The 12,697-nt window shown below is 39.0% G+C and overlaps 1 protein-coding gene across 1 annotated transcript; it reads left to right on the forward strand.

Moving 5' to 3' along the window:
* Nucleotides 1-10,280: 10,280 nt before the first annotated feature.
* On the forward strand, nucleotides 10,281-12,309 carry LIPT2 (lipoyl(octanoyl) transferase 2). Its single transcript, XM_058687775.1, has 2 exons — nucleotides 10,281-10,797; nucleotides 11,336-12,309. The coding sequence occupies exons 1-2, from the start codon at nucleotides 10,332-10,334 to the stop codon at nucleotides 11,563-11,565; spliced, it is 696 nt and encodes a 231-aa protein (XP_058543758.1). The 5' UTR covers nucleotides 10,281-10,331; the 3' UTR covers nucleotides 11,566-12,309.
* The last annotated feature ends 388 nt before the right edge of the window (nucleotides 12,310-12,697 follow it).

The raw sequence follows: 12,697 nt of genomic DNA on the forward strand, positions 1-12,697 counted from the left end.
CCTCAGAGCCTGGAGCTATCTGAATGCTATGTTTATTTTTAAACAACAGCCATTGATGACTCACAAAGACTTTTATAATCTGCTCTGAAACCTACCATTGTATATATCTGTCCATGTTATACTGTCTCCCTTCCCAATTTATTAGCCTGAGCCTCATTCTGGCTACCTTCCACTTCCTCCTCCCCTACCCCTATGGATTATTCTCCAACTACACAAGGATTCGTTGATTTTTTGGTCTGAGTGTCTATACTTCCTTAGTCCCACAACTTGCATGCTGAATCTCGCCCCAAACACTTTAAAAGGCTACTTTCTTGGGGCGCCTGGGTGGCTCAGTTGGTTGAGCGTCTGACTTCGGCTCAGGTCACGATCTCGCGGTGTGTGGGTTCGAGCCCCGCATCGGGCTCTGTGCTGACTGCTCGGAGCCTGGAGCCTGTTTCGGATTCTGTGTCTCCCTCTCTCTCTGACCCTCCCCCGTTCATGCTCTGTCTCTCTCTATCTCAAAGATAAATAAATGTTAAAAAAAAAAAAAAATTAAAAAAAAAAAAAAAAAAAGGCTACTTTCTTATCTAGGACAGGGCCTGGGGCAGAGACAGATCACATCTTCCCTCTCTCATCATTCTCAGATATCTTGTATCCATTAGGTACCACAAGCCCAGCACTTGAAGCTGACAAGCTTCTCGAGGGTCCAGAAAAATGTTTAGGACCATTCTTCTCCCCCCGCCCTTTTCTTTTTTTTTTTTTTTTTTTACAGAATCCAAAATATAAAAACTATGAAATGGAAAGCGATAAATATTTAACAAATGTCTACAAATGTAAATTTATATCATCTTTGTTAGCTTTTCAATTTAATTGTGACAGTGACTGCCACATATCCCATTCTTTCTTTAATAGATTGCCCAAAATTTAGCTAGGCAAAAGGTGACCCAGCAAAAGACTATATTTCCAAACCCTCTTAAAGTTAGATGTGGTCAGGTGAGTAAGTTCTGGACATGTAAGTACAAGTGATACTTACTACTTTTGGTTGTGCCAAAAGTAGTGATACTTACTACTAGTAAGTACTTACTAGTAAGTACAAGTGATACTACTTTTGGTAGATGTGGGCTTATCTTCATCTTCATAGTCATAGTACTTGAGACTCTTGTGAACCATACATTATGCCACTCAGGGAAGATAGTTTGTCCATTTTAATTGCCGAGCAGCATTCCATTATATAAAAATACCACCATATATCCATTCTCTTATTGATAGACACATGAACAACTTCTAGTTTGGGAGTATGATGAATAAAGTTGCAGTGAATGTAGTTATACAAATCTTTTTGTGGTATAAATGTTTTCATTTATAATGGGTAAATTCCTAGGGAAAAATTGGGTCATAGCATAAGTGTATATTTAGTTTCATAAGAAATGCCAGACTTTTACTAAAAGTGTTTATATCATTTTATACTGCCAACAACATTGTATGAAATTTCTGGTTGCTCTGCAACTATGTCAACACTTGATGTTTTCAGTGGTTTTCATTTTATCCATCCTAGTGAATGTGTAATATCATTTTGTTGTGGTTTTAACTTACATTTCCTGATGATTAGTGATGTCAAGCACAGGAAACAGTAAAAAAACAAAACAAAACAGAGAAATAATAAAGAGAACAAGCAGAAAGATAAAATGTCAGGCTTAACCTTTAATATATCAATAATTACATTAAATCTAAATGGGTTTGGGGCGCCTGGGTGGCGCAGTCGGTTAAGCGTCCGACTTCAGCCAGGTCACGATCTCGCGGTCCGTGAGTTCGAGCCCCGCGTCAGGCTCTGGGCTGATGGCTCGGAGCCTGGAGCCTGTTTCCGATTCTGTGTCTCCCTCTCTCTCTGCCCCTCCCCCGTTCATGCTCTGTCTCTCTCTGTCCCAAAAATAAATAAAAAATGTTAAAAAAAAAAAAAAATAAAAAAAAAAAAAAATAAATCTAAATGGGTTAAATATACCAATTAAAAGATAGAGATTGGTACAGTACAGGGTTTATAAAGCATGACCCAACTATATGCTGTTGATAAGAAATTCACTTTAAATATAATGATAAAGGCAGATTGAAAGTAAAAGGATGGAAAAAGATATATCATGCAAGATTAATCAAAGGAAAGCAGGAGTGACTACAAAAATATCAGACAAAGTAAACTTCAGAGCAAAGAAAATTATCAGAGACAGAGCAGAACATTATAAAATGAAAAAAGGATCACTTTGGCAAGAAGACATAGCAATATTAAATGGATATACACCAAACAACAAAGCTACAAAATATGTGAGGCAAAAACTAATAGAACTTAAGTGAGAAATAGGTAAACACAATTATATTTGGAGATTTCAACACCCTTCTCTGAACAATTGGTAGAATAACTAGATAGAAAATCAGCAAGGATGTAGAACTCACCAACACCATCTACCAAAAGATGTTAATTAAAATTTAAAGAATATTGCACCCAACAACAGCAGAATATACATTTTTTTAAATCTTTATATTTATCTTTGAGAGACAGAGAGACAGAGTGTTAGCGGGGGAGGGACAGAAAGAGGGAGACACAGAATCTGAAGCAGGCTCCAGGCTCTGAGCTGTCAGTACAGAGCCTGACGCAGGGGCTTGAACTCAGGAGCTGTGAGATCATGACCTGAGCTGAAGTCAGACACTCAACCAACTGGGCCACTCAGGTGCCCCACAGAATATACATTTTTTAAGCTGCCCACAGAATGTATACCAAGATAGACCACATGCTAGGCCATTAAGAAACTTTTTTTTTAGGGGCACCTGGGTGGCTCAGCCGGTTGAGCATCTGGCTTCAGCTCAGGTCATGATCTCGCAGTTCATGGGTTCAAGCCCCACATCAGGCTCTGTGCTGACAACTCAGAGCCTAGAGCCTGCTTCGGAATCTGTGTCTCCCTCTCTCTCTGCTCCTCCCCCACTTGTGCTCTGTCTCTCTCTCTCTCTCTCTTTCAAAAATAAATACATTTAAAAAAAATTTTTTTTAAAAGAAACTTTTTTTTTTTAAGAATTGGAATCAAATAGTGTGTTCTCTGTCCCAGTGGACTCAAACTAGAAATCAGTAACAGAAAGATAACAGGAATACAGTATACTTAGAAATAATACATAAGTCACAAAGGAAGTCTCAAAGGAAATAAAAAAAGATACATTAACTGAATGAAGAAGATCATACAATATATCAAATTTTGTGGGATATAGCTAAAGTCACACTGAGAAGGAAAAATTTGCAGCACTACATCCATACACTGGAAAAGAGGAAAAATCTAATATCAATTCTCTGAGCTCCCACATAGAAATTATTTGGAAAAGAAGAACAAAATAAATCCAGAGCAAGCAGAAAGAGGCAAATAATAAAGAGCAGAAATCAATGAAATTAGAAACACAAAAACAATGGAAACAATGAAACAAAGAGCCAATTCTTTGGAAAAATAATAAAATTGACAAATTTCTAAAAAGACAAACAAAGAAGAGAGAGAGAACACAAATGACCAGTATCAGGAATGACAAAAAGGACATCATTACAGACAACATAAGCATTAATAGGATAATAAGTGAGTACCACAAACAATTCTACATACTTAATTTGAAGACTTAGATGAAATAGACCAATTCCTTGAAAAACACAAACTACTATAATTCACCCATATGAAATAGATAATTAAAAAAATTTTTTTTAACCTTTATTTATTTTTTTGAGACAGAGAGAGACGGAGCATGAACGGGGGAGGGTCAGAGAGAGGGAGACACAGAATCCAAAACAGTCTCCAGGCTCTGAGCTGTCAGCACAGAGCCCGACGCGGGGCTTGGACTCACAGACCGTGAGATCATGACCTGAGCTGAAGTCGGACGCTCAACCAACTGAGCCACCCAGGCGCCCCTGAAATAGATAATTTTAACAGACCTATAATTATTAATAAAATTGAATTTGTAATTTTAAAACTTCCCAAATCTCCAGACCCAGATGGTTTCACAGAGATTCTACCAAATGTTTAAAAAAAGAATGAAGACAATCTACACAATCCCTTCCAGAAAACAAAAAAGGAAAAATACTTCACAATTCATTTTATGAATCTAGCATTACCCTATACCAAAACCAAAGAAGCACAAAAAGGGAAAACTTGAAACCAATATCTGTCATAAACTTAGATGCAAAAATCCTCAGCAAAATATTAGCAAACCAAATAGAATGATGTATAAAAAAAATTATTCACCATAACTAAGTGGGATTTATTCCAGCTATGCAAAGCTAGTCAACATCTAAAATTTAATCAATGATATCTACCACATTAACAGGTTAAAGAAGAAAAAAGCCACATGATAATGTATCATTGCAAAAAAAAAAAAAAACTTTTAACAGGATTCAACACCCTTCATGATAAAAAATAAAATAAAAATAAAAAAATAAACCTCTTAGGAAAACATGAATAGAGGGAAACTTCCTCAACTTAATAAAGACCATCTACAACAAGCCTACAACTAACCATTTATTTAACAGTGAAAGATAAATGCTTTTCCCCAAAGACTGAAAAAAGGCAAGGAGGTCTGTTCTTACTACTCTTATTCAAAGGCAAAACAAAGGCAAAACAAATCAATTAAATGCATACCCATCAGAAAGGAAGAAAATAGAACTGTCTATTTGCAGATGACAAAATTATCTACTTATCTACATAGAAAATCCTAAAGAATCTACCTACAATTCCTATGGTTAATAAGTGAGTTCAGCAAGGTATCTTGCAGGATGCAAAATAAACATACAAAACTCAATTGCATTTCTATATATTTGCAATGAACACATGGACACAGAAATTAAAAATACAATACCATTTAGAATTACTCAAAGGAGAAATATTTAGGTATAAATCTAACAAAACATATATAGATTTGTATGCTGAAAAGTACAAAATGCTGATGAAAGAAGTCAAAGAAGATCTAAATAAATGGTGAGACATACCACATTCATAGACTGGAAGACCCAATATAGCAAATATGGCAATTCTTCCTGAATTGATATACACATTCAATGCAATTCCATCAAGATTTTTTAGATATATACAAGGTTATTCTAAAGTTTATATGGAAATGCAAAAAACTAAAACAATTTAGAATAACTAAAACAATTTTGGAAAAAAGAAGAATAAAGTGGGAGGAATGAGAATATTTGATTTTAAAACTTATTATATAGTTACAGCAATCAATAATATATGGTATTGGTGTGGGGAAAGACACATAGTTCAATTAGTGTGGGGATGAATCATAGAATCCTGAAATCAGCCTATACAAATGTGCCCAACTCTTTTTTGTGGGTTTTGTTTTGTTTTGTTTTGGGTTTTTTGCAATCTCTACACCCCACGTGGGGCTCAAACTCATGACCCCAAGATCAAGAGTTGCATGCTCTTCCAACTGAGCCAGCCAGGTGCCCCTGTGGGTTTTTTTTTTTTTTTAACATAAAACAGTCTTTAATGACTGAAATAAACAAAACATGATTAAAATAATTTTTAAATTATTTATTTTTTAAATTCCAGTATAGTTAACATAGAGTGTTATAGTAGTTTCAGATGTACAATATAGTGATTCAACAATTCTATGCAATACTTGGTGCTCTTAGTCCCCTTGACCTTATTTCACACATCCTCCACCCCCAGCCCCACCTCCCTTCTGGTAACTATCAGTTTGTTCTCTATAGTTACAAGCCTGCTTTTTGGTTTGTCTCTTTTTTTCCTCATTTTTTCATTCATTCACTCCACATATGAGTGAAACCATATGGTATCTGTCTTTCTCTGACTTATTTCACTTAGCATTATACCCTCTAGATCCATCCATGTTGTTGCAAATGACAAGAGTCATTCTTATTTTTATGACTGAGTAATATTCCATTGTATATATAGACCACATATTCTTTGTCCATTCATCAATCAATGGACATTTGGGTTGCTTACATATCTTGGTTATTGTAAATTATGCTGTGATGAACGCAGGGGAGCATATTATCTTTTCAAATTAGTATTTTCATTTTCTTTGGGTAAATACCAAGTAGTGGAATTACTGGACCATATGGCAATTTTATTCTTAATTTTTTGATGAAACTCCATACTATTTTCCACAGTGGCTGCACCCGTTTGCATTCCCACCAACAGTGCATGAGGGTTCCTTTTTCTTCACATCCTCACCAACACTTGTTGTTTCTTGTTTTTGATTTTAGCCATTCTGACAGGTGTGAGGTGATACCTCATTGTTGTTTTGATTTGCACTTCGCTGCTGATGAGTGATATTGAGCATGTTTTCATGTGTCTGATGGCCATCTGGATGTCTCCTTTGGAAAAACTTCTGTTCATGTCTTCTGCCCACATTTAATTGGATTATTTGTGTTTTTTTGGTGTTGAGTTGTATTAGTTCTTTATATATTTTGGATATTTACCCCTTATTAGATATATAATTTGCAATTATCTTCTCCCATTCAGTGGGTTGTCTTTTTATTTTGTTGGTGGTTTCCTTCACTTTGCAGAAGCTTTTTATTTTGGTGTGGTCCCAATAGTTTATTTTCACTTTGGTTTCCCTTTCCAAAGGAGACATGTCTAGAAAAATGTTTCTACAGCTGATAGCAAAGAGATTACTGTGTATTTTTTCTTCTAGGAATTTTATGGTTTCAGGTCTCACATTTATGTCTTAAATATATTTTATTTTTGTGTATAGTGTAAGAAAGTGGTCCAGTTTCATTCTTTTGCATGCAAATGTCCGGTTTTCCCAACACCATCTGTTGAAGAGATTATCTTTTTCCCATTGCATATTCTTGCGTCCTTTGTCATAGATTAATTGACTATATAACCAAGGGTTTATTTCTGGGTTTCCAATTCTGTTCTGTTGATCCATGTGCCTAATTTTTTGTTTTTTGCCATTACCATACTGTTTTGACTACTACAGCTTTGTAGTATATCTTGAAATCTGGGATTGTGGTACCTCCAGTTTTGTTTTCTTTTTCAAGATTGTTTTGGCTATTTTGGCTTTTGTGGTTTCAAACAAATTTTAGTATTATTTGTTCTAGTTCTGTGAAAAATGTTATTGGTATTTGATAGGGATTTATGCCAACTGGTTTTTGACAAAGATGTAAGAGCAATAAATGTTGGAAACAGCCCTTTGAACAAATGGTGCTGGAGCCTGGAATACCCATAGGCAAAACAAAATTTAAAAATAATGACCAAAGTTTCAAAACTTAGGAAAAACACAGGAGAAGGTGATCAGGATCTAGAGGTAGGCAAAGATTAGACCAAAAGCACAATCCATGAAATGAAAAGTAGATAAACTGGACCTCATCACAATTACAACCATTTGCTCTTCAAAAGACCTTATTAAGAGGATGAAAATATAAGCCATAGAGTGGGAGAAGCTATTTACAAACCATTTACAAATCAAAAAGGACTAGTATTTAGAATATATAAAGAATTCTAAAAACTGAACAGTAAAAAAACACAATTAGGAAATAGGCAAAATACATGAACAGACATTTCATTGAAGAGGATATTCCAGTTGAAAATAAACACATGTAAAGATGTTCATCATTAGCCATTAAGGAAATACAAATTAAAGTCACAAAAAAATACCACTACACACCCATCAGAATGTCTAAAATAAAAATAGTGACAATGTCAAATGCTGGCAAGAATACAGAGAAATTAGATCACTCACAGATATATTGCTGGTGGGAATGTAAAATGGAACAACTAGTCTGGAAAGCAGTTTGGCAGTTTTTTGAAAAACTAAACATGCAAGTACATATGCCAGCAATTTTACTCCTAGCCATTTATTCCAGATAAATGAAAACTTATGTACATACACACACACACACATACACACACACACACCTGTACACAAATGTTTGTAGCAGTTTTATTCAGAATATCTGAAAACTGGAAATAACCTAGCCATTCTTCAACAGGGGAATGAATAAACAAATTGTGGTACATCCCTACCATGATATAATACTCATCAATAAAAAGAAACGAACTATTGTTACATCCAACAACAATCAGAAAATTATGCTGAGAAAAAAAAGGAAATTCCAAAAATTCATACATTGTATCATTCCATTTATATAACACAGATTTGTGTTTCACAGGAGTTAAATAGTGCAGATAAAAAAGCAGATCATGAGGGATCCTTGTGGTGATGGAAATATTCTATATCCTGACTGTTCAATGTCAATAACCTAATTATGACATTGGCAAGGCATTACCATTGGGTAAAGGGTACACAAGATCTCTCTGTATTACTCCTCACAACTGCATATGAGTCTACAATTTTCTTAAAATAAAAAATTAAATATATATAAAAATATTACCTTTGTGGTTTCTCTCTTGTCTGAACCCCAATTGATGCAATTCATCACACTGGGGAATTTCTCTTCTCTTCCTAGTTCACTCCAGTTTGCTGGGAGTTTTAGTCAGGGTATATGTTGATTTTTGCCAACTGCTTTTTTTGCATCTACTGAAAACAATTATATAGTTTTTCTCTTTTATGGTGAATTATACTGATTTTATAACGTTAAACCAACCTTGCATTCCTGGGACACATTACTTTATCATGATGTAATAATCCCTTTATACATTGCTGGATTCAATTTGCTAATATTTGCTTGGGATTTTAATGTCCATATTAGGAAATGTCTTTCAGATACCTAAGGGAGCAATGTTATTAGTTTCTAAAATTAAAAAGATACCTGGGAAAAAATAGTAAAATATTAAAATTTGACAAGGCTGGAGGGTGGTAAACAATAATTTGTTACATTATTATCTACACTTTCCTGCTTTCTTATTTTTTTTTTCTTTTCTATTGAACAGTCCTTGGCTGCAGCTTGTAAGATAGATTCAGATGATAGATTGAGGACATAAAAACTGGGTTCTTTATGCTATTAGGAATACAGGGATGGGATAGCCTTATGAATCCTGTTTATCTAGCAATGGGCCTAACAGCACATAGTTGCTACTCAGTAAAAGTTTATTGAAGGAGTCCAAGTTATTTAAATGACAATCCAATACAGGGGCACCTGGGTGGCTTAATTGGTTCAGCATCCGACTTCACTCGGGTCATGATCTCACAGTTCTTTTTTTTTGTTTGTTTTTAATGTTTATTTATTTTTGAGAGAGAGAGAAAGACAGAGTATGAGCAGGGGAGGGGCAGAGAGAGAGGATACACAGAACCCGAAACAGGCTCCAGGCTCTGAGCTCAGAGCCTGACGCGGGGCTTGAACTCACGAACCATAAGATCATGGACTGAGCTGCAATCGGACACCTAACCGTCTGAGCCACCAGGCTCTCCATGATCTCACAGTTCTTTAGTTCGAGTCCCGCGTCGGGCTCTGAGCTGACAGCTCAGAGCCTGGAGCCTGCTTCGGATTCTGTGTCTCCCTCTCTCTCTGCCCCTCACCCTCTCATGGTCTCTCTCTCAAAAATAAACATTTTAAAAAAATAATAAATAAAATAAATAACACTCCAATACAAGATAATGGATGCTGTGGTCCAGACCCACTCTTAGGATCTAGCCAGTCATTTCCCCAGCTTCTGGAAGTAGGCTGCTTATGGCTCATAATTCTTCTCTGGGAATTGCCTTCCACAGAAGGAATGAAACTTGCCAAAAGTTACAGATAGCCTCTATCACTGGTCAATGATAGGATATAAACTACTGGCCCCTGTTCTTTAATTTGGAACAACTCTTAAAGGTCATCCTAGGCTCAGAGTATTCTTTGAGGTTGGCTGAGGCCTCTAAAGCGATTGTTTCAGTTTTTCTCCCTCTGCTATCCTGCTTCCATCACTCTCTTGCAGGCGGGGTCTTGACAGTAATCCCCACCCCCTCCCCGCCATAAAATTTCTGCACGTTCACCTCCTTTTCAGAGTCTCTTCATCGGGCAACTCCACCCAGGACACACACTAGCCTATTTTATATTTTTTTCCTAGCACTTATCAATGTGTGAAATAACCTTGTTTATTCGATGCTTTAATACTTGCTTATTTAAGACTGTAAATCAGGCAACTCCACCCAGGACAGACTTTTTTCCCCATACACTGTGCACCACTGTATCAGGCGCCTAGAGCAGGGCCTACAGAACACAAGCAGACCCTAAATACTGGTTGTTGAAATAAATGAATGGAAGAAACACACCTGATGCTGGGTCTTGGGCTCACAATCTCTCTAGAGCTAGCAGAGCGGCAGCCAGGGAGGGGCCCCGAGTCCCCGCCCCTCCTGGCACGCCCCTCCCTTCCCCGCCCGCCGGCCTAGACGGGGGGCGGGACCTCGCAGAAGAAGCTGCTGACGCGATGTTGCAGCCCGTGGTACGGCTGGTGCGGCTAAATCGGCTGCCCTACGCCGAGCTGCTGGCCCTGCAGGAGCGCTGGTTGCGACGGCTGCAGGCCGAACCAGGCAGTGAGGCCCTGTCGGCGGCTGAGGCGGGCGCGCTCCTGCTCTGCGAGCCCGCGGGGCCCGTATACACATCTGGGCTGCGCGGCGGCCTGACGCCGGAGGAAACGGCGCGGCTGCGGGCCTTGGGCGCCGAGGTACGCGCCACAGGCCGCGGTGGCCTGGCCACTTTCCATGGGCCGGGCCAGCTGCTCTGCCACTCGGTGCTAGATCTGCGACGCCTGGGCCTGCGCCTGCGCACCCACGTGGCTGCGCTGGAGTCGTGCGCGGTGCGCGTGTGCGAGCTCCAGGGCTTGCACGGAGCCCGCGCGCGGCCCCCACCCTACACCGGCGTCTGGCTGGGGGAGCGCAAAGTCTGCGCGATCGGTTAGTGCTATGGGCTAGGGCGGGGCTGGAGGCGGGGCTTGGCAGAACTGGACCAATGGAGGTGAGGGCAAGCGCGGGCTGGGAGGAAGTGGATCTGGCGCGGGCTTTAATAAATCAAAATTGCCCGCTGCGTTTGAGTTTTTTAAGCCTTCTCACGGATCTCATTTCCGCAGCTCTCAGGAGGGCCTTCAATGGTCATTTCCAATATTCATCTTTTTGAGAAGTGAATTGCCATGTTACTTCCAATGAATCACAATGTCTGGACAATAATGAAGCTTAGTAGTTTTCAAACTTTTTTTTTAAACAACTTAATCTGTTAAAAGACATTTTCTGGAATTTCCATAATTGCGGCAGCTGTGGAGCCACACACTCCTCTCCAGCTTTGTCCCCCTCCCCCGATCTGTGCACAACCCCTTGAATGCTCAAAAACAAAGCTGGAAAACCAATGATCCAGTCCAGTTCCTTCATTGTACCGAGGGGATCTTGAAGCCCAGGGAGGAAAGGTATCCACTCTGAGACCCTTTGGCTTGTCTTGCAGGAGTCCGCTGTGGAAGGCACATCACGTCCCACGGCCTGGCTTTGAACTGTTCTACAGACCTCGTGTGGTTTGAGCACATCGTCCCCTGCGGGCTGGTTGGGACAGGCGTCACCTCTCTGAGTGAGGAACTCCAAAGGCACGTCAGTGTGGATGAAGTAATACCACCTTTCCTTGAGGCCTTTAGGGAGACCTACAAATGCACATTTATCTCAGAGGACAGCCCCAACTAAAGGATGTTCATGTTATCACAGCTGGGAGGTTGTGCTTGAAAAGCACCAAGCCTGACTTGGAGTCACGGAAACCCAGATTCTAGACCTGGCCCTGTCATTCACTCACCATGAGACTATGAACAAATTATGAGCCCTTAGCATTGTTTCCATATGTGTACTGGTTTATTTATGTCTTCTCATCTACCTCAGATATAGTAGATTTGAAAACATTCTGAAAAGCAACACATGCTATATAAATGTAAGACATTAGCACTGCTATTGACATCATTTTCTCAGCTTAGAGAAACTCAGACGTAATCAGTTCTCAAATATTTATTGCTTCCTAAATACTGTATTTAATTGGACAATTCTGAGATCCAGTTCCTTTGACTTTATAGGAATCATACCTCTGGATAGCCCAGGTGAAGGTAATGTGGTGGGGTGCTTTTTCATTCTCAAGAGATCTAGGTGCTTTCTACAATGGAAGGAAAAAAGGGAAGGGATCTTTAAAGAACAAAATGAGATTTTTGCCTTCCTGGGTTGGATTCTCCAAGCCCAATAGCTATTTTTAGTTAGGTAACCTGAGCTAGACCAGAGCCAGGGAAAAGACCAGAGTAATATCTTACATTATACAAATGTCAAAGGTAGAAGTAAGTTTTCCTTAAGTGAGATCCCTCAATTTATAAAGCTGTGTAATTATTCATTGCTATGCAACAAATCACCCCAAAATGTAATGGCTTAAAACCATAAACATTGTCTCATATATATTATGTGGGTCAGGAATTTGGGAGAAGCTTAGCTGGGTGGTTCTGGGTGGAGATCTCTTATGAGGTATAGTCAAGATGTCAGCTGGGGCAGCCATCATCTGAAGGCTTGACTGGGATTGGAGGATCACTTTCAAAGATGGTTCACTCTGATTCGTTGGTACTGGTTGTTGACAGGGGGCCTGGGTTCTTCACCAAGTGAGCCGCTCCATAGAGCTGCTTTTTCTCCTGGAGCAAGTGATGCCTGAAAGAGACAAGGTGGAAGCCAAAATGTCTTATGACCCAGCCTTGGAAGTTACAGAGTCATTTCTACAGTCTCCTAACACGGGAACCCTACTCAGTGTGGAAGGGACTGCACAGGGTGATGGGAAGTAAAGATCTTTAGGACT

Source organism: Neofelis nebulosa, chromosome 10, assembly GCF_028018385.1.
Source record: "Neofelis nebulosa isolate mNeoNeb1 chromosome 10, mNeoNeb1.pri, whole genome shotgun sequence".
Lineage (NCBI taxonomy): Eukaryota > Metazoa > Chordata > Mammalia > Carnivora > Felidae > Neofelis > Neofelis nebulosa.